The 22,419-nt window shown below is 40.5% G+C and overlaps 2 protein-coding genes across 6 annotated transcripts in view; one reads left to right on the plus strand and one right to left on the minus strand.

The window, feature by feature from the left end:
- Positions 1–22,419, plus strand: part of LOC110829119 (uncharacterized) — a 331,896-nt gene that overhangs the window by 267,319 nt on the left and 42,158 nt on the right. The gene's annotated exons all lie outside the window — the stretch shown is intronic.
- The window catches only part of LOC110829118 (protein APCDD1-like), a 54,433-nt gene continuing 40,318 nt past the window's right edge, over positions 8,305–22,419 (minus strand). Inside the window, exons 3-5 of the mRNA XM_022062507.2 lie at positions 21,512–21,927; positions 18,219–18,448; positions 8,305–11,494 (exon numbers count right to left, since the gene is read on the minus strand). Of these exons, the coding sequence (XP_021918199.1) occupies positions 10,685–11,494; positions 18,219–18,448; positions 21,512–21,927 (1,456 nt within the window). The 3' untranslated portion in view covers positions 8,305–10,684. The remainder of the gene's footprint in view (positions 11,495–18,218; positions 18,449–21,511; positions 21,928–22,419) is intronic.

Here is a 22,419-nt window from a genome sequence, read left to right on the forward strand (position 1 = left end):
AGGAACTTTAATTTCTTTATTCTGCCACTACACGCTATCCGGAGCCACTTGACTTTACTCGTCATTTCCACACCTTACCTCTCTGCTACCTGTGGAATTGTTCGCATCCTTCTATGTCTAGAGCTCAAAAAGAGGTATTTTCTGTTGACGTTTCCAATTAATTGTTAATTGCTAATTCAACCTGCTTATACTACTGCATGTTGCACCATTCTGGTTCTCCGTGGTTTAATCACCCTAACAATATTTAGTGAATAGCGCATATTACGAAGTTCCTCACTATGTGATTTTCTCCATTGTTCTTCCTTCGATTTTTCTTACATTCAAATATTTTCTTCGTTACCCCTTTCCAAGCTTTCTCAGTTTTCCCTGAAGGTGAGAACCAAATATTATAACCATACAAAACAGGGGATAAGATTATACTATTCTATATTTTTATGTTTAAGTTTGTAGACAGGAAGATAAAAGATTTTGGCCCTCTATAATTCCCACACTACACATAGCCTTAGGAACGAACAGTTTATGTTTGCTGTAACGTCTGAGGATTATCCCTTTTTAAATCAATCTCGTGAAAAATATTTGATGGAAACGAAATTTATTAACATGAAACAGATAAGGAATGCTATAAACGAATGTAAATTATTCGCAATTTTCATACTGATCTGCATTTTATACAGACAATATTTTGGTTTAAAACATGTGAAAGGAAGACATATGAGAAGACTCAGAATTGGTGTCAGTGGCTGTCTTTAATGAACTTACGCGTTCCATAAAAGATCTGAGATTTATTGACCGGCTGAGCGCACTTTTGCCTCGTGAAGGACTCTACATCAAGGAGTTATTTATAATTTTCATTTATTTAGAAAAAAGTGATTCGTTCTTGTAATACACCTATGTATTGAATATAAGTGAAGGATTCGAAGGAATATAATCAAGTAAAATATTTTTGGTAAATCGATAATACAATATTTATATAAAGCCAAATATTCTGCAGACGTTATAAAAGTTTATACCAAGAAATGTTTTCGTCTGTTTTTGAAAAAAGCGGGCAAAAGTTGTGCTCTCATTCAGTCTACAGAGTAATTCCAATTTCGTCCGCTAGATGACGGAAACCACCACGTGGTTTAGAGTCGTCACCTAACGACGGGGGTACAAACGCTTTGGATAGGTTATTGTTGAGTTACAAGTTTGCTAGCAGATGGCGTATCAGTCTGCGCAATGCTGTATTGTCATCTGCAGGGCAGCTGCAGAAGCATTTTGTACGCTGACTTTACGTGTATAGTCGGTTCAAATACGTCAAGAAACGAATGAAATTTTCTGAAAGCTCAGAATTAATGTTCTGAGCTATTAGACGATGACGTAGAGTTATTTAAATCGTTATAGCACTGCGGAATCTGTCGCCTACTTACGAGTTCCGTAATTCGGAATACTGAAATAAACATGGGCTTAATTATGGATTTCATTTCGTTATGTAAGAGTCAACGCAAGGGCATAACTGCAGATGAATTTCTTGAATACAGGAACCGAATACTTTAATGTAATTTAGATTAACTTCATAATTTAAAAGGTTGAACATTCACTTGTTTTCTTGTATTGTGCTGCTGTGATGGGTAAACGAAGTGATCCCAAACGCCTAATGTGGTCAGAGTTTCAGAATCTGATTCGGTACATGCCAGAGGTAAAGACGTGTGGAAGCTGAAGCAGAGAGTTGAATTAATAGACGAAATATAATGCTGAACACTGTCCACTGTATAAGATATAGCTGATGCTTCAAGAATTGGCTCAGTTCCCATCTTTAGGCTATAGGTTGATATAGTCCGCTTCAGTTTACTTGGCGCCTGCACTTCGTAGCTGTTATTTTGAATTCGCTCGTTTCTGCACGTTTTATGCAACGACAAAGAAGGTATTCACCGATTAAATAACATTCGGCGTGACGGTGTTCGCCGTGCTGTAACACGTCCACACTCGTCGTTCCGTACCGTCAACGCTAGAACGTTATTTTGGACGCTGTGTGAAGGATGCGCAGTGCGTGTCATACTAACCTTTGTTCCTCTAGTTCCCAGATCTTTAAGAAGAAAATATAAATAACGCGGGCATATACTGACATTTGTTATTCCTATTTTATTTTGGTATTATTGACGACAAGAGCCACGGTGGTCTAGCGGTTAGAACGCTGGCCTTGTAATCCTGGGGTCTCGGGTTCGATTCCCAGCCGTGCCCGAATTTATAACTTGTGTTGGGCAAGGCCGTGGTCTAGGCAACACGGAGTTTTCCTCCGGGGGCTTCCCCGGTTACTCCGTGGCATCCGAACAGTTACTCCATTCACACACAGAAGAAGGCAATGGCAAACCACTTCTGGATCATCTGCCAAGAACGTATATGAACAGGTCCCAGTCCGAGAAAAGGATGGAAGGATCCTGTTCATATGGACCTGTCGTCAGACAGAACACTGAATAAATAATAAATAAATAAATATTATTGACGACAGTCAGAATCTACGTAACCAGAAACCTTTTGAATACTAGACTATACCACCGCGGTTAGCATACTAGCTTAAAATTCAAAATGCCCCGTATCCTATCTCAGCGGTAGTCTCTAATATCAAAATAGAAAGTAACTTTGTAAATGCTTATGTCAAGTACATCTCGAACAATAGACAATCTACAACATAATAAACCTATTCGTATTATAAATTCAGTTTAATTGTTAAGTTGAAGTAATTCAGTATTTATGAAGAGCTACAATCATCGATTCGTGGAGCCGCGCCTGCCAGTGGACTCCTGTCTGCCACGCCACAATGGGTACGCGACATCTAAAATTGAAATCTCTAGCGTCCCAGCTGGAGGGTTGCCGGAACATTACTCCAGGTTAGACTCAGGGGGTGGTCCTTTACCCCATGTTTACCTTGTTAATTGTGACCGTTAAGGGAACATCCAGTGAGGTGGCCTCCCGCAGTCTGCCTGGATAGAGATTCATTACACACCTGCTGGCTGTTCGGAGGATAATGCCCCAAGTCACTTCCACTGTTTTCATTTCCCGTTAAGTTGGTTTAGCTGGTGGCGACGGCTCTAAACATCAACAGACAGCAATGCGACTTGCGAATGGGTGACCAACCGCCTTCAAAGTGTACAACTGGAAAAGGAATTCTGGCCTACAATATAGAAACTGCAACTTCACAGCTTCTTGTAGATGAATTCTAGTCAGTAAGGACGCAGGTGGCTCGGCTACAGAATTGGCTTGAAGCTGGAGAAGCAGGGTTCGATTCCCGGCAAGACAGAGGTGTTTTCCAGACTGTCTCTGGAGCTTACCCACCCTAACATCAAATGGTTTCAAAGCTTTTCTCCTCGGGTAAAGCGGCCGAAGTCTTAAGATTACCAATCAAACTCCATCCAGAAACAAGCGCGTGGCTTTGTCTTACCGCGAGAGTCCTGCTTCTTGTTCGAGAGGCTCCGATTTCAGATTAGACCCGAATACCTCCTATTCTGACTTCAGGTATACCTCCGTTATGAAGTAGTTACTGTATGGGATTAAATTGGACGAAGCCTGAAGTTGACAAATTATCCCCATTCTGATCCGAGTTCTCTAATGCGTACAGCTTCCTTACGCGCTCGGTAATTAACGCACGTCACTTTATCGCAAAAGTGACTGGGGTAAGTAACACTGGTTCCTCTTGGCATAGCAGTAGAAAAACTAGTGATGATCGTTCCTGATCAACAATAATGAATCATCACTGTCATCATCATCGTTTCACTTTATAACACTGCAAAATAAAATTATGTAGCCACGTGATCTGTCGCAATATCGATGTATTTACTAATTTATATTCGTTAAAAGTAACGTACTTAGGTCACTTTTGTGCAACACGTATTGCACAAACTAAGGGGGGGGGGATGTTGAAGGAAAGAGGGATTAGAGAGACATTGGTAGGGATTATCCCCGCCCTTGTAATATATCGGAAAGCAATTCACCCCTGTGGTTCCCTCTTCTGCACTTTGAAAAACAAAGGACAGGTTTAAATGTAGGACGGGGGGAACGAGCGATACACAAGACTTCGTTTGTCAGACGAAGGTACTGGTTAAGAGAGGGATAAAATCTGTCTGCTTCGAGCATTGAACAGTCAAGGATGGGCAGTTATCTTTATTGGGGGGCGGGGGACTATTTCGGAAGAACCGAGTTGCAATCTTGGCGCTAAAAATATTATTAAATACATAAGCGCTATTCGAAATGACTGAATGTTTTTGTAGACATGCACAAAAATAAAAACAGCTAGCTAACTAACTAACTAGATGGCTTACCGAATCCGAAGGTTCATCACCGACTTAACTAAAGCCCTCCACCGGACCCTGTCCTGGGCCAACAAAATCCAGTCTCCTTCAACTCCTATTTCCCATAATAAAATAAAAACAGCACTATTTACAATTAATTGAGACGCGATATCATAAAACAAGATTTGTGTCCTCAAGGTGTTGAAACTTACTCATACGCAGTTGCAGATAGTTAATTAAAACAATAAATTAGGACAAGGGAGTTACGATTTCTAGTAGGGGCAAAAGACTTTTGTCAACTCGGATATATTTATCTTTAGGATTAAGCGGACGGGGCATGAAGCTTATCACTTACCTCATCTGGTGCTGAGGTTAAATATGTGTTTATCAGTAACTCCACTCCCCGATACGTCTTCGTCGATGGCGTGGTGACAAGAGCAACTTTACTTAAGTAGGGCCAAACTAGGAACCCAAGCAAAATAACGATATTTTCTGATTATAATACAGCTCATCATACCATGTAGGGCTAAAATAAAAGTGATAAACAGCCTTTTATTGCCAGTTAAATATTCATGTTACTCAAGCATTATGTACAAGTGCGCCGTTAATGCGAGTAAAAATTTAATTTCTTTGTGGACTGCATTCTTCCAGTGCCCGGATTAGGCTAACCGTTTCTTTAGAGCTGTATATAAGGTAAGTCGATTTTGCTGAAAATGTTGTTTACGAGGCACGCTATAGACCTACAAATGTAGACCTACTTAGACGACAGACTTCAGGTTTCTACGGCCCTGAAGATGTTGGTTACATTCTTCTACGTTGGGTTATGACGTCATGTATTCTTGTACGTATAAGATGATTGTCTTCTGGGATGTTGCGCCGTGTAGCCTGGTAGGAGTCTACAGATGTTCAGAGAGAGATGCCTTCTACTTTCATCACCATGGCCATGGCCCTGCACCTGTCAAACATCGATAAACTCTACCAGACTACAGCAAAACATCCCAGTCTTCATATTCGCCGCCGTGATACCTAAAATATTATCCATTCTTGTAGTCGTTTATCATCGTTTAGAATGAATGTATTGTTTCCCTCTTCAGGAACTCAGAATAACTCTGTCGTCACTTAACAATGACCTGTTTGGCTTCTAATGACTATAGAAATCAGAAATAAACGTAACTAAATGGTATAGGACAACGGAATGGACATAGACCGCCTATTGCTTTAAAACAAGAGGCGTGTTGTGATACCGTGAACATGTTTTGAATAAATGTTTATTTGACAAGTTAATGTTCACGTTTCACACGCTAATGACTGTATCGAATGAGTGTTGTGTGTTCTCTTTGGTTACCACGAGTGTCCAGGTGGGAGGGCTTTGAGCTGTCTCCGCGACCCCCACCGAAGTTTTTATACGTTTTATGAAACAGAATGTTGTTACCCGACCCCTGTTATTAGTTAACCAAATTGTAATTGTCATTAGTAGATGTCATATGCAGACCTTCTCATTGTTCTTTATGAAGCCGATTGAGTCTGCCGCGTGCACGTGTGTATAACAGTGGAGAATGACTGCACGTGAAACAGAGAGTCGAACCTGGAGCATTAATTGACATGTGTATTATGTTTACGTGTATGTATTTATAATTGGCTGGCGACCAGACCTCACACAACACCGAACTATTTTAAATTAACTTCGCATCTCGCAAGTGGTCTTTTCACTTCATGATTTCCAAATTGAATTTATAGGCATTTCCCATTTTCTATGCGTACTGCATATCCCACAAATTTATTCTTCTTTGGTCTTCCTAATGACATCTGGTGAAGAATATACACATTACTCGATATTAATACTGTTTTCTATGTACGCTTCACTTAATAGTGTTACCTGGCTACATGTTTCGACACTCATGTGTTTACCAGGGCGTCGTACTAGTTTACTTCGGTTCCTAAGTGCGCAAGTTCAAATTTCTTACAGATTTCATAGCTTTTTCCTTCCTCCTGTAGTCTCCGCTCTCTTGTGCCCCCTGCATTTCCCTCGTGGCAGTAATTTAAAAAATTGACGTTGTAAGGCGAAAAGCTGTGTGCGGTCAGGATTTTTATACCAGATTTAATCAAAATTGGTCATTGCTTCGAGACTTGGAGAAACACACAGACTTGTCGTAAGTCTAGTCTCTGACTACAGAATGATGAAAGTAAACTTTAAACAATACATTTCACATTCATTGCGTGCACTCTGGTCAGTCCAACCTTGGTAACATGGAATACTAAAAGGATCTAGGAGCAAACGAAGATACGTAAGCGATTATGCGTTATGTAATTCCCAGCTGGGTGCCGAGTGTTCAAAAACGTGTTTTGTTTCTCCTGCATGAATTATTCTTCAGATGTTGAAGCAGCCTGTCTTTTGTGTACCTTAGTGTCGAATGACATGAGATGATTATGAATGTTAGGGACAATTTTGGTATTACCCTGCAGATAATGACATATATCAATAGAAATTTCAATCAGACTCAGGTATAATGTACTGAGAGTCGAACCCTGTATTTCTCAAGTACAAGTCCGTCATACAAAGCTGATCATTAGGTTTGTTTTTATAGAATATTGATGTATTGATTTAAAGTCAACTTAACTGCATGTGCATTCATATTTATGTCGTATGTATCACTTTTACATGGGTTAATTACGTTATTTTTAATATAATTTAACGTTTTAAGTAATGATGAAAAAATATAACAAAAGTGTATTTCATGGGATTACTTTGTCGAATGTAGGCGTATATATTGGACTGACAAACGCGCAATGGACTGCCAGGAACAAAATACTGAGAAACGAAAGCAGTTGAAATGTTAACTGAACATGGCACAACATTCTTAGATGTTTCGTCATTGCTGAAATTTGCTGCATTATATGTTGCACTTAATTGTACAGTAGTTCGAAGTAATTAACACCACTGTAAAAACGAAGTTTAAATTTCTCAATTAAGTCCTGGCTTAACGCTTGCATGACCACAGTGCGAAGCGCAGATCTCCCTTCCTTTATTACACGCTAGTTGAGACAGGAATAGTCGCTATACCTTCCACTATAAAACCAAAAATACACGTGCAAATAAATAACCATTCGTTATGTGTTCTGGATGTTTCGCCTTGGGACTGGACGCAGTGGAGCCTCATACTGTAGCCCAGATTCGTTCCGTAAGGCAAAGGTAAGACTTTTCCTTGTCTCGCCCTAAATACGTTCTTACGTTAACCTCCACACTGTGTAGAAGCAGGTGGGTTTTCAGCTTCGCACTCCGGCCGGGTAAATATTACCTTGAAGACGAAGTGGATCCCAGAAGCGGTCTAAACTTGGTCGTAAATAGAAAATATCTACCGGGAATCAAATCCGGTCATTTACTTGGTAGCCATAACTTCACTGAATGAATTATTCCACACTTGCCTGAGCAGAGAGATAAGACAGTAGAAACCAACGACTGTAATACGTTTGGCAAGGGGGAACCAGAGTGCTTGAAAAACACCCTTTCAATCCCCACTTGGACTGCTTTGAAAGTGAACTCGGGGCTCCGAGGTGAGAAGCATCCTATATTTTTGTTTTAGTATGGATGTTCAAGGATGGATGCAAGTGTTAATAAACAATTTAATTGTTTCAAGCAAGAGAGAGAGAGGGAGAGAGAGAAACGTTGGGAAACCACTGTCCTTAAATTCTGATAAACACTACAGTGATACAAAGATATGACAGTCCTTTGAAATATTATAGTGTACCAAATAATCGTGTAAGCCTTTGATTGTGATAAATCGTAGTATTATCAAAGTATGCCTCTCTTGCTACAAAATGCTGAATGCATATCAGGGATAGGCGTCGGATTTTAGGAACCATTCTGAATCCCTATGTGCAGATACACAATTACTAATTGTTTATGTATTGCTAATATTTACTGTTCTCCCATTACGAATACATAAACACCTACCCAAAAGAAAAACACGTGATTTTAAACAATCATACAGTTACTGTATAAATTCGTGTACAGATACGACAAGACATGAACGAAGGCGTGAACTTAAGCAAACGCAGGAAGTAAACGTCTTTTATTCTTCATTTTCTTCGTTCTGTGAGTAAACATTTACGTACATTCAATTACCAGCATCTAAACTTTACATCCTTCCACCCCGTCACACTCATGTGTTTAAGCATCACCCAGCAAAGGGACACCCTTGACTTGAGGAGGTGTCTCCACACAGTGGCAGTCTATACGTCTGTAAATAGGGTAATGTGAGTAGCGAGCTTCATGCTTCGGTACTCAATGGATAGGTAACTGGGTGATCGCAGGGCTGGTCTCAATCCCTCGATGCACTTGCTAGACAATGAAATAAATAGGCCACGACCACTTCCTTTGCCATAAGTTCGTAGAGGTTCTGTGTTTACTTCAACTACTAAAGACACTCAAAACACAAACATATGTCACATTTACACAAAGTTACGGTCACCGTTATCTTTATTATTATGTTTCTATATTAGTTTTGTTGTGATGAGGTGACGTCTTAAGTACAACTAGCGATATTAAAACTTGTTTGCAAGCGTACAAATTGCAGGTATATACAATATTTAATTACCCTGTAAATGGAAATAAATCTTAGAATTATCTGAAATCCTTATATAATACAGGCTTATCATAGAAGTTTATCACAAAAAGATACTGTAGCAGAGACTATTTAGCTAGGATTATCAGAACAACTAACATACTAGTACAAATGTTACATCGACGGTCTATTACATTTAACTTTAAGAAATTCATATGAAAATTCATGAACTGCAATAAAAAAGTGTTCTTTACTATTACACGCCACAAAGGTAGGCCTACATTTTACGACTCATCAAACTGTACGGAAAAGAAGGTGTATAATATTTATTTTCGCTAAAATTTTTGTTGAAAACTCAGAGACTAGGAACGCGCTGCATATTTCAGTACGTTAGATTCATTTAATTATAAAAAAAACATACGGAAATTTTCTTTACCCATCACCTGGCCTTGTGCTCTAAACGGTGAACCCAGCAGAGGGTGTCATAATTAAAACTTACTGTTTAGAAAACTGATGCAGAAGTACACAAAAGTGATTATAGTCATTATTTTTTGACAGATTTATTGTCCCATTTTCTAAGCAGCTTTAGTATTCTACTGGCAATTCAATTTAACTGTTATCGAACTGTTCTTATAAGATGTGCACCAAATTAAAATTAATGACTTCTGAAGTCTGCTGATAGTGCACAATGTTGCTGTGTATAACAATTTTGTGATTCGCAGAAAGTAAGAATCGTAAGAATAATATCTTGATATTATCTTGAATTTCACACGACAGTGTTTCCTTATTATGAGCTCAACATTTCAATTTATACAATATATATCGACATTAAATTACAAATTATCACAAATATTCATAACATTAATAATGCCATTTCCACATATAATCTTGACATACGTATATCATGCATATTCAGGGTGTACAGTTTATTATATGGATGTGTAATACGTTTGTTGATGAAGTTGCAGCTGTAAAGGTCGGGACATCTTTATGTATATTTCAAAGAACAGTGAGATTTTCGATATAAGTCGACCCTAGTAATTCATTCATTTAATCTGCTGTTATTTTCCGTGGTAAAATACGTTGTTGTAGGCAGCCAACAAGTGGTCGTATACCAGCTTGGGAATTTTGTGGTCATCCTTCGCCTTAGAACATTCTTTGTTCAGTAGCTTTTACAGTTGGCTCAGAGTCTGTCCAATTATGGGGTTTGGAATTACCAATGATGAAACTTCTGGTCCTGCTACCTTCTCTTTATCACGGGAATCCCATTCACTCGTTTCAAAATGACTACCCTTTCCTGTTTTGTTGTCAATTGGACTCAACGATTTCCCTCAACCCTAGAGGGAATGCATTTCTGAAGTGGAAGGTAAGAGCTATTTATTCGAAGACAGCAATCTTCAGACTCACCTCCGTGAAAACCACAAGTCCTACACAGGTATTTATTCCTCCGAAAGATCAACTCGAAGTAGTGAGCTGACGAGAATTTGATGGTTACACTTTTCAAACAAGTATGTTTACATAAAAAACTGTCATTTGCATTTTTAGGGTTAAATTAAACGAAATCGTAAAGCTCAAAAGCAAAGAGTAACCCAAAATGTGGAAGGAATCACGGGTTGCTGATATCTGTATTCATCGTCAAATACGGACGATGACCATTAAATCCGAAATCCGTTGAATCGAGGGTTTACTGTAATTGTCAGACGTATAAACCTAGAAGCACAAAAGGTACATAAGAAATGTTACAGACGCTACAGAACTATGTAAAATTAGCTGTTTTCACGACACAATATTTATTTTCTTTATTTTTGCATTCCATATGCAATTCTGCATTTCTACGACACCAATGCAGACACTCGTTCATTACACAGAGATTATTGCCCTTGCTGTAAGAAGAATTGTTAAGAATGCCAGGGAACTTGTGCACCTAGTTGTAAGTCTTGCTGAAGAAGACCTCAGATCTACTCTTGCGTGAGAAACAGGAAAGAGATGGTTGTCATGGAAGTCATCATCCGGATGATGATAATGGTGGTGATTAGGCGAAAAATGTGGTAGACTTCGACAGTGAATGAGCGGCAGTTGGTATGCAGTTGGACGGTCTCTAGGTCCTCTCTTCCGGTTATCAGTATCCGGTTGTCCCATTAGCAGTAATTGGTTTCCTTGAGCGTCCATTTCAACTCGTACCAATTCGTACTCTGTGCTGGGGACAATGATCCCCAGAGGAGCACACCCACGTGACGGAGTTAAGTCCCTGGGCACTCCGACCTTCCAGACACCACCGGGAACACACCGAGAGTCACCTTGCAGATTCTCAGCCATTCCTCTATCAAGAATTGTGAGAGAAGCGTGTTCGACCCTGAAGTCGAACTCGGTGCCTCCTTCTACTTTGCTGGAGGTGGTTGGGCTGCGGGAGTAGCGGCCTGACGCAGCGGCGGTGAAGGTCGGCACGGAACAGGCAGGGTCGGAATAGAAACGGTACTCCCCGCGCCACGTCCGTTCGCCGACATGGAAGCGAAGTCGGCGGGTGAGGAAGAGACCCAGTGGCCGTGTCTCGCAACGCGCACTGACCCATTCGCCAGCCAGGTACGCGGGCAACCGTGGCTTCGCCAACAGGTGAGGAGGAGACCTCTCTGTGCACCGCGATACCTCGTAGCAGATGTGACAGCCATGTACCTGTAACAGTCACAGTAAAACCTGCACAAAGGACCCTGGGCAAAGCGGAAGCAGCACCTGTGGGAACACTAGTAGGCCTACTTCTGGGGAACTAGTGGCAATCTCGTAGAATTTAAAGCACTGGGCGAAATCTTGGCTATCGGTATATCTGATTTCATAGATTGTCAAATCAACATCTTCAACAATCTCTTCACTAATTAAACTTTGTCAGACATTGTCATCTCTTCTCAGTTGTTCCAGAGACTTAGGAGGCACGCTTAATTAAGAAATCCATGAAGAGAAGTACAGCAGACGCAGTGGCTTTTGGCCGGTGGAGAGGCTGGCAAGGTCAGTTTATTTGTTTTGTTCGTGCTTTCAGTCCGATAAGCTCCTCGTTCTTCTTGGAGGCAGACGAAACATAATACTATCGTACAAGTGACTCCCTCCTAGCCTTCCCCTTGAATATTCCACCGGCCAAACTACTTCTTTAAACACTAACAAACGCTCAACTGATGAAGCAATCCTCCGCCAATTATGGGAACGCAATGGGTCTTTATCGTGTTTATATGAATCTGCTACTTGACTCATCTCAGTTTTGTGTGGAGATCAGTTATGAGTGTAATTGCACATCTGCTTCGTTGTTTGGTGTTTAATAAGCACTGAGACAACGCCATTTTCACTCACCAGGTGTGCTTTGGTTACTCATGGTCACTTCTTTCGTATGTTTGTCCACGATATACAATTCCGTCAATAGCAGTGAAGGAAAGCGTTATACAAGAATTATTGAGTGAACAGTTACCAATGGAAACATGAGTTGTCCATTTAAAAACTAGTGTCTATTTCTGAACAGAAAAAGCCTGTTTCTTTCAATATCAGTATTGACCATCTTCTTTCAGATACCACCCAAACTCAGTTTCCAACGTCTGTTTGAGAATTTCCGACTATGAGCACATAAAGGAACAAAGCTAGGGTTGCTATCCATACAAGGTTGACAGGCCACTTTGTGGTGGGGCCCCCCCATTGTGCGCTTTCAGGGCAGGTGGTCAGTTTTGAGTTTGACCGCCAACTCCCATCTCCCTCTTGTTTTCCTCTGTATTGACATATTACATAAACCACATTCAGTATTTTCCATTTCACACTTGAACAAATACTTAGTAAAACTTTGCTTTGACTCTTCACATGTTCCTGCATTGTAATTTTCTGGTATTCAAAGTGTAGCTGTAGTCGAGGGCAGAACTACTTCTGCTCGCGGTTGCACGCGGCGTGTTGGAAGCGCTTAGAGCCGGAGAACATCCCAGTAAAAATAGTATAATTCAAAATTGGCAAACTTTTATGAAGTGTTCGCATTAATGAAAATTCTATTGTGTCTGGCACACTGAAACATCATAATTATTTACTCGGAAACAATAGTAGCAAATCATAATTTCATTTACGAATAAGGTAAGGATATGACCACCTTCTGGGTTGTTGCGCCGTGTAGTGTGGTAGACGTTTACGATGTTTTAGAGGTGCTTGCTGCCTCCATCATCAAGGTGGTAAGTAAAACACTCACGGGCGCGCCACGACCGCCCTGATGATGAAGGCAAGAAGAAACTCTGAAACTTTGGTAAACTGACAGACCTCACGGTGCTGTATCCCAGAAAGCAGTCATCTTCATGCTCGCGGCCGTGAGAACCTCAAATCCTGCTATGCCGTAGATAACAAGTTCGTTGCTCTTTTTGGTGTTACTAATTGCGTTATTCGACAAACCGATATCTTTCTACCGCTATTAACTGTCTGGCAGAAATGCACAGCGTAGGAGTCTAGAGCAGGTAGATTTGGGACGAAGTCCGAAATGGGGTATTTTAATTCTGCGCACTAACACTAAACCACACAGTTGCCAGGTATTCGTAACTGACAAAGACTGTTCTGTCCAGAAAGACCTGACAACCTGCTGTGACCATGAGAAAAATATCTGCACGTATGATGTGCACTATTGACTGAGAAAATAGCGCCTTTTGTAGGTACAGGTGATTTCCAATTAGGAGACATCTTGAAAGTCAGGTAAGCCTAATCCCCTGCTTTTGAGAGCTGTTTCATTTCCCCAACTGTCTTTCGTGTTCTCAGCATTGGTACAGGGGTCCTGAAACTTGTTATTTACAACTTTAAAACTTTAAATACAACCACTTCACTGTAGCTCATAAATATCTGCCTGGGAAGAATGCATCTCTTCCTGCAGTACCTTAATCCACCTGTAATTAATAACCACACAGAACTATTTAAAGAATACCTACAAAGTTTTAAAATGCAAACGTAAAGTTACCCGAGACCTCATCACTTACTTACACGTAGCCAGGTCCTTTCCGTGAAGCCAACAGTAGCTCAGATAATCAATAAATTCCCAACATCTTATGGAACCCAAAGGTTCCATACCATGTTCACATGAGCCCGCCACCGGTCCCTATCCTAAGCCAGATGAATCCAGTCCACACCACCTAATACTATTCATCTAAGATTAATTTTAATATTATCCACCCACCTACATCTAGGTCTTCCCATTGTTCTCCTTCCATTCCCAGTGAATGGATGTATTATTAAGGTTATTGTTACCAACTCTGTTACACACACGCGCTGTGAATAATTCTGAACGCAATCAGATTGATAAAGGTTAGCGCGTATTTCAACGAACAACGTTTTGGATAAGGTTTACTCCCAACCCCTGCATCTGCCTCTCCCCACAGGAACATTTGTTGCTAGTGTAATTACTGTCACTGAAGGGTGTTTGTAAACATAACGGAATTAATCCTGATGGCGCCATTGAGATAGGACACATGACCACACTGAGAAATTTACGTAGTGGATGGTGGCAGTTAACGCGCTGCATTAGTTCTGGAAAATAATGACTGGTTCAATGTCCGCTGATCTGCCTAGCTGCTGGTACCCCGTCATCTAATCTGCTATAATGGTAGCGCTGAAATACCAGGTGTTGCAGGAATCGTGTTCGATCCGTCGATATACACACTTGATCACTTGTTTCCGTACTTTTTCGACAGTAGAGGGCTTTTGTTAATTCGGTGACGAATCTTCGGGTTCGGTAAGCCATCTAGTTAGTGGGTTAAGATGTTGTACTCAGCTCTAATTATCTATCTGTTGTGAACTGAACTTGAAATAAACAGAGAGGAAAAAGACTGCATTAAACATGAAATTACTTCATCGACTAAATAACAATCTAGTCCTCAAGGAATATCCTTTAGGATGGATTCGCTTATCGCTGAAAGGAACTACAAAGTTCCAGACATAAGTTTTGGAATAGTGTGTGCTAATTAAACGACAAATGTTGTGCCTATAATGTTTTACTAACCCCTGCTCTCTGAATGATCGATCCTTTCTCGCGTGAAATCAGCTGTGTGAATATTTCTTATGCTTCTTTATGTTAAAGAGAAAAAATGGTTTTCGAACTTTTATGTCGCATTGAATATGACTGTCTACTGAGTTGTTTGGTCATGTTGTCTATTAGACGTTTACCGACAGTGAAAAGGTGTACGAGGTGCGATCGGAAAGTTTCAAGACTGCGCCTATAAAAACCCGTACACTTATCTCAGGTATTAAATTCATCCCTCACCCTCGAAGTAGTTCCCCTGGGAGTGAACACAACGATCCCAGCGCCGCTGCCAAGCCTGGAAGCATCCCTGGAAATCTTTCTTTGTCAGCCTGTCAAGCACCATCTGCGATTCTGCCTGAATCTCTTCTATCGTCTCAAATCTCCTTCCCTTTAGCTGAATTTTCATCTTTGGAAAGAGGAAGAAGTCACACGGCGAATAAGGAGGGTGCGGGATAACGGCCATGGTGTTTGAGGCCAAAAACTGCCGAACTTTGAGGGCGGTGTGCGCTGGCGCGTTGTCATGATGCAGCAGCCAGTTGTGGTTGCGCCACTTTGACGGCCGCTTCCGTCCTTTAGAATCAGCTGACAGGTCCCATAGCCTATCCCAACAATGTCGCACAAGTCGTTGATGGTACGACGTCGATCTTCGTGAATGGCCTGCCGAATCTTCGTAACATTTTCGGGCGTTGTGCTCGAAGATGGTCGTCCAGAACGCTCGTCATCATCGACAGAGATTCGGCCATTTTTAAAACGTGAATGCCACACAAAAGTTTGTGCACGACCCATTGCGGACTCCCCAAATGCTTGCTTTAGCATTTCATAGGTTTCCGTAGCCGTTTTGGCGAGTCTTTGGCAAAATTTGATGCACACGCCATTCCGAAATCGCAGGAGGGTCGGTGTAATGCACTACCAAAACGCCCGTAACTAAGAAACAAATGCTAATTAGATGATGCCGGCTGGCACACTGATTCACTATGAATGTAGGCCGCACCCCCTAAAGTCAGAAGCTCGTAATACATCCGGTTCGCCCGCTATTGACACAGTCTTGAAACTTTCCGATCGCACCTCGTACACTGACCGTCGGTAAACGTCTACCAGACTGCACTCGTAGTAACCCAAAAGACTGTCTTCATAGTCGCCGAAGTGAACACCTCAAATATCACTATATAGAACGTTGATTTATTTTATTTTGTTTTGCTGGTATTGGTTAGAATCTGATTAATGGCTTGCCGAGATTTGTTCTCTATGTTTTCCAACGAATCGGGGAATGGATAGCAATTGATTCAGCATCTTGCTGTGTGATGCTATCTTTTTGTCCTCGATGGAAAGACGAGTTAACATAATGTTGTTATAGCTGCCTTCTCAGTTTTTGTTATAGATGAAAAATATTAAAAACAAACAACATAGTTAAACAACGACCAGTCAGTCATATGAATTATATATCAGCGGAAATCACATTCTAGAGATTCAACATTTCCTCTCCAGACGCTGTCAGGTTGGTGCATTCCTCAACATACTTAAAATAAAAACAAAAGAAAGGACTGGTATCTACTGTTTGCGCATTATCAAGAGTACAATTAGGCAATTATTATTCACCGTGCAAATAATTGCCAGATGAGAAGTGACGAATTATGTTTAGTGAATACAAGGAATACTTATTATGTTATTGTTCATTGTGTTATGATTGTGCATTTTCTTAATTCAACATTTCCTCTCCGCACAACTCAGGACAGTCTATCTGCTAATAAGCTACGATGAAGTGTGTTAGTCTGGCAGTGTCAAAGTATACTTATTCCAGCTTTGTTGTTTGGATTGATAAGGAGGGCTCTAGTCTTCTGAAGATAAAGTTATCCCAAGACCAAACAGTATTAGGGTGGCCAGATCAGGATGATTGATTGAGAAACCGGACAAGCAGCACGCACAGGGAAATATAGAAACATAAACAGCTTTAGCCGGTCAATTTCAAAGGAGGATACTGTATGGGAGACATACAATTAAAAATAATCTTGAAGGAAAAGGGTTTGAGGTTTCGAACTGGCTTACATTGGGAACTTTGGCGGAATTCCCTTACTCAATTTCTTGACTAAGGCATAACTTGTACAATAATAGATTGTAATATAACTTAATAGCGGCCTGAGCGTGAAGCTAACCACTTACCTCCATTTGATAACGAGGCTAAGAATTTGTGAAGCGAATTCTCCACTTCCACATACGTATCGTCGTCAAGACATGCATAAACAAGGGGCAGCACTAACGTTTTGTTTGACAGTCGATGGCGAAGCTGAACTAGAATTGCCATTCCTGATCTAAGAAGTCGAGGTTCCGGTGGTACAGTAATTAAGAACGGTATTTAGAAAATTACTGTTAAAACAGTACATTTAGGGCAAGTTACTTTATGTTTTCTTTCTAAATTCTATTCTTGATTTGTTTGCGACTTTCATGAATAACCATTGCAGTTACGATGATTTTAAAAATAAACAGATTCATGGAGCGAACCTTAAATAAGTTAGTCCCCCTTCCACCGCCCATTCAAAGTCGTCATAAATAACCCTGCATTAGATAAAGTATCATGAAATAAACTAATAAATGCAGATATAAAATGAAACACGTTAACTTATGCGTTGACTGCCTAGCTTTTGTGAATAAGGTGATAACTCCTCGGGTTTCACAGGAGAAGTAGGACGTTTTTCGACTAGTTCAGTACCTTTCAATTTCTCAAGAAGATTCTACAGTAAGAGTAGGTAGTCATGTTAAATGTTTATGTTTGAGGCAAGTTAACATTCCCTGGTGCCAATGACGTAGGACCTACTTAAAATTATTTACACAGATATTTTTCACAATTTACCACGACAAAGCAAGTGCTACGTTGCTGTTTTACGAAGCTGACGGTACTGTCAGGTTTCTGCGGAATGATCTACGTACATTGAGAGAGCTTACGTGGATTCCTCTTCTTTCGACAAAAGAGATTAAAACAATTCATAACTGCTGGTCTTAGCACTGTTGTTCTCAGAATAATTTATATTTCCTTACATGCAGTCAGACTTGTTTAAAATAAAATTCTCTTCTTCTCCTATAAGCAATCTAAGTCTATGAACTAACTAATAAATGGCGTACCTTACACTAACAAAATAATGTTAATTTAAAAATGAATAACCATTATAACTTCGTTACTTTCTCGACAGCTTTATGTATTACCTGGGAAATAAATTATATGAGAGGAAGTAATAAAACAAAGATAATTTTAGAGCATCTCAGAAATAATGTTGGTAGTACTGAAAATTGTAGCGGATGTAATCAGTGAAATTAAACCTTCCGTAAAACTCACTTAATCCAAGCAACCGAGAGACTGAAGAAGTTTCTAAACTCTTCCTTACAAGTCAGTACCTGATCAGCACGAAGCAGAGGGATCTGAAATGCAGTCGGTCGGTAAGTGTTCCTGAATTCGGGGCGAGAATGCACATCCCCTAGTAGCAGCTCATGTCTAGGGTGGCGGTTTTCCGGCGGACCTCTCGGCCTGCGTTGAATTCGCACTAACTGAAGTTCGTGAAATACAGCATGCAGCGCTGAAAGGCAGTCCATATCATCAGTCAGCATCATCCGCAGCTGGTGTCGACCTAGGTCAAACACATCATCAGGTTTTAATATTTTTTGTAACGTCCTATAGATAATCAATCTAATGTTTACCAGGAGGCAAAACGGCTGGAACATGAACCTGATTAGTTCCCTCCATATTGCGCCGAGATTAAGAATGTTCATTCTTATTATCATCAACATAATCGTCGACAGGCTTGTCGGAAACTGGAAACATTATTAGTGAAAGTGAACAGCTGTGATTTGTACCAGACTATTGTAATTCAAATGACGTGTAAAGACAATTACTTCTGTGAGCGGCTTTAAGAACTGTAGGTATCAGAGTGACTATTCTCATAGCTCGACGAGGTCATTGTTAGGCCATGGACAAAGCAAGGCCACGACAATATCAGCCCAATAGTTTGCGGATCATAGACCTCTAAATATTTCAAGGTAATTTCTTCTTACTCTTATATCTGCCGAACTGTAAGTAACTGAATTATCACATTCATGTGAATTTAAGGTCACAAAAAGGTCAGGGCCATGCGAAGTCCACGACAAGATTACACCAAGGGTTTTCCAGATACAAGCCTCCAAAACATTCAAGGTCTTTACTGAATAATTTTTCCCACCCTTATTTCTGCCGAACCTTGCGCATCTGAGTTACCAAACTCATGTAAATTTGAGGTCACGCATAAGGTAAGGTCATGTCAAGGTCATATGGAAGTCACGACGAAATCGGCACAATAGTTTTCCAGATACAGGTCTCTAAAATTCTAAACGTCATATTATTTCACCCTCATTTCTGCCAAACCGTAACTACCTGGTTGACCATACACATAATAAAATGAGGTCACTGATATGTCAAGGTCATATGGAAGTCACGACGAAATCGGACCAATGCTTTGCCAGATACAGGTCTCTAAATTTCTCAAGGTCATATCTTTTCACGCTTATTTCTACCAAACCGCAAATGCCTGGTTGACCAAACTCATGTCACGATGAGGTCACGGATTGGGCAAGATCATATGGAATTCGCTACAAAATCGGCCCAATAGTTTGTCAAATACAGGTTGGGTTATGTTAAGTTAGGTCAGTTCAGATCAGTATGGGTTGTATTAGGTTACTTTACGTGATATCCGTAACTCTGAAATTTCGAAATTATATTTTACCGATTTTTTGTAGCCCTCACATCTTAAGCCTCCGGGTTTAATTCGTTTTATTTGTTATATCTACTTCTGCCAAAGGCCCATTTAAATTCAACAGGGAATGATTTGCTTCGTATCTTCGTCCCTTAATTTTTCCATTTTCTTTCATTTATCACTTTTTAACTTTGATCTCCGTTTCTTCTTTACCCTTTGTTCCTTTGCCACACCGCTTAAATTAGACCATTAGTTAAATTTGTGCTATTAATATATGCTGTGTTCTACGTTATATAAGCATTAGGTCTTCTAAAATTTGGATAATGGTAGCAGCTATTGTAATTATTTAGATATAGTAAGAAGATGTTTTGAAAGGTTTGAAAGTCGCGGTTTAGATATCTCCATCCCTATTTTGTAGTTAGAAAAACATTAGATTTTATTCTCATCTCTCAAATTGCTTATTCTGACTGGTTTATATGGCATTCCTCAGTCACTCTAATAAAATTCTGCCTTGGTACCATAAATAGACTGTAATCGCTTACTTCCACATACTTTCCATTTAATTATTCTCTGTCTGCCAACCAGTAGGCCTGTACTTTAAAAGAGTCGTTAAATAATCTAAGTTATAAACAATTTTCCAGTATAAATAGCATTACTTAAAGCGTTATTGGCAAAATTCTGTGAACGCCACAGTGTAGAGAAAAAGTGATGTGTAGTTAGATTACATCGTGTGCAAAAAGTGTCTTTTCTTGTGTATTACTGACACCTCATGTTAGTAAATTTGGTTTTAAGTATTTATGTAATAAACACAAACATTATGAATATTTAGAATGTATTCCCTGCGTGAAATATAAAAGAAATAAAGTACCCGAGTGATATTATTTCATGCCACGTGAACTGGATTGCAGAAGATCAAATCTTTAAAAAAAATACTCAGATAAATCTCATGGGTAAATTAAAACAGCCAGGTATAGAACTTGAAACACATCCCGGCTCTATATTTATGTACGTTAGAAAATATTGTGTTCGTGACAAGTAAATCTGGCTTGACACCTCTATTCCAGTTGCTGCAAAGTCCCCTTGCATGTGGATGTGACTTTTCGAGTGACTAACTCGTATATCGTCTGCTTGGCTTTGACAAATCGTCTGGTCGGTTTTGTTCAATCAGCTGCTGGATTTCAATATATCGACTATCCGATTTTAACTTATCGACTGGTGGTTTTCAATATACTGGCACGTAGATTTCGATTATCGTCTGTACATATATCGGGTGTTCGTTATCGATATATGAACTGGTCGATTTCGATACATCACTGACTTCTTCGACTTAACGAGTGGTCGACATTGATATATCGACTTGTCGCTTTCGATATAACGACTGGTAAATTTCAATTTGTTAGCTGGTAGATTTCGATATGTAGACTGATAGATTTCAACTGATGGACTGATGGTTTACGATATTGCCGAATGGTTGTATTTCGATATATCGCCTGGTTGATTTCGGTTATCATCTGGATTTTTTAGACGATAATATGTATAGTCCCTACCTTCTTAGTACTGTGCACATAGTACTGTTGTTCTTAGGAAGTACAGTTTAAAGTTAAATGACATTTGATATTTTCATGGTCGAAGAAGCAGTTACGTTGATGGATCTTAAGTGTCTTCCGATCTACATTTATTATTTATCGCAGCAGAATGTATCCCTGCTGCTTGTAACAAGGCACTCTGGAGCACCACGTAGGGCTAAATACTTCAGCTATCGTCCTTGAAAGTAGTTGGTGTCTGCTGGTATGTGAGCGATGTGTTAATGATACATTTTATTTATTTCCGGGAAAAGAAACACTTGAACGAAGCCCAGAGCTGGGCAGGATCCGGTGTGAAGGAGAAAATTTTGCCCCTGCCGGGAATTGAATCCGAACCATTTACTGAACTAGCTGTAGGGAGTGCGATCAGCGAGTTCCTCACCCAGAGCACTGGAAGACGCCGCATTTCTCCGCTGATAAGTACTACCGACTAAGGGCGGCTGGTTGTTGGTTGGGGCCAGTTCCTCGGGCAGGCTGAGCACTACGTAGTCGCGGTAAGGTTTCCAACGCCGTCGCACTTGACCGGGACACGTGGTGTTGACGCGAGCGGCCAGCTCCTCGGCCACCTCAGCACTGTGTGCCGTGACGGTAACGCGCGTCAATGTGTACTCAGCCTCGGTTGCCCCGGGCGTCACCCAGGAGCGGCCCCGTAGTCGGTAGCGACCCCGGGCCGTCAGAGTGTAGAGTGCCAGAGTGCACGACTCGTCCCCGTAGTGGAACTGCAGTAGGCGGAAAGTGTGGTTCCTCATAAAGGTGTAGCTTCTCATCAGAAACTCTGGACCCGGACGCACCTCACATCTGAACACACGAAAAAGGATTCATTACACTCACCCAATTGGAAAATACTGTACAGTACTTACAAATGGCGGCTCTGTCTGGAAACACATGCAAGGGATTGAATGTCACGTGGGTGGTCTTGATGACAGTAATCGGGCGGTCTCTTTAATAGTGCCCACCAGCCAAGAAGCATGAATGTAGTCCTTGCTGTTATAAAAAGCTTCAATGTACATTTCGGAATGAAAGATTAATATTTCGAGTTACACCACTATTTTATGTAGTCTTAATGATCAATTAAGATGTAAACAGTGTCGATGGAAACATTTTCGTCCACTGGACAAATAAGGATGACTCTTGATTCCCGTTTAGGAAACCGACAGCACGGAAATACAATAGTTCAATTGAATGTCGAGGTATGGCAGTTATGAGTGGTGTGTGTGTGTGTGTGAATGCGTGGTTCTTCTTTCTTAAATGCTGTTCTAATGAATTACACATCAAATGAGCATATGAACT

This window comes from Zootermopsis nevadensis, unplaced genomic scaffold (genome assembly GCF_977971745.1).
Source record: "Zootermopsis nevadensis isolate Lab colony 2312 unplaced genomic scaffold, Znev_1.0 Znev_ptg000022l, whole genome shotgun sequence".
Classification (NCBI taxonomy): domain Eukaryota; kingdom Metazoa; phylum Arthropoda; class Insecta; order Blattodea; family Termopsidae; genus Zootermopsis; species Zootermopsis nevadensis.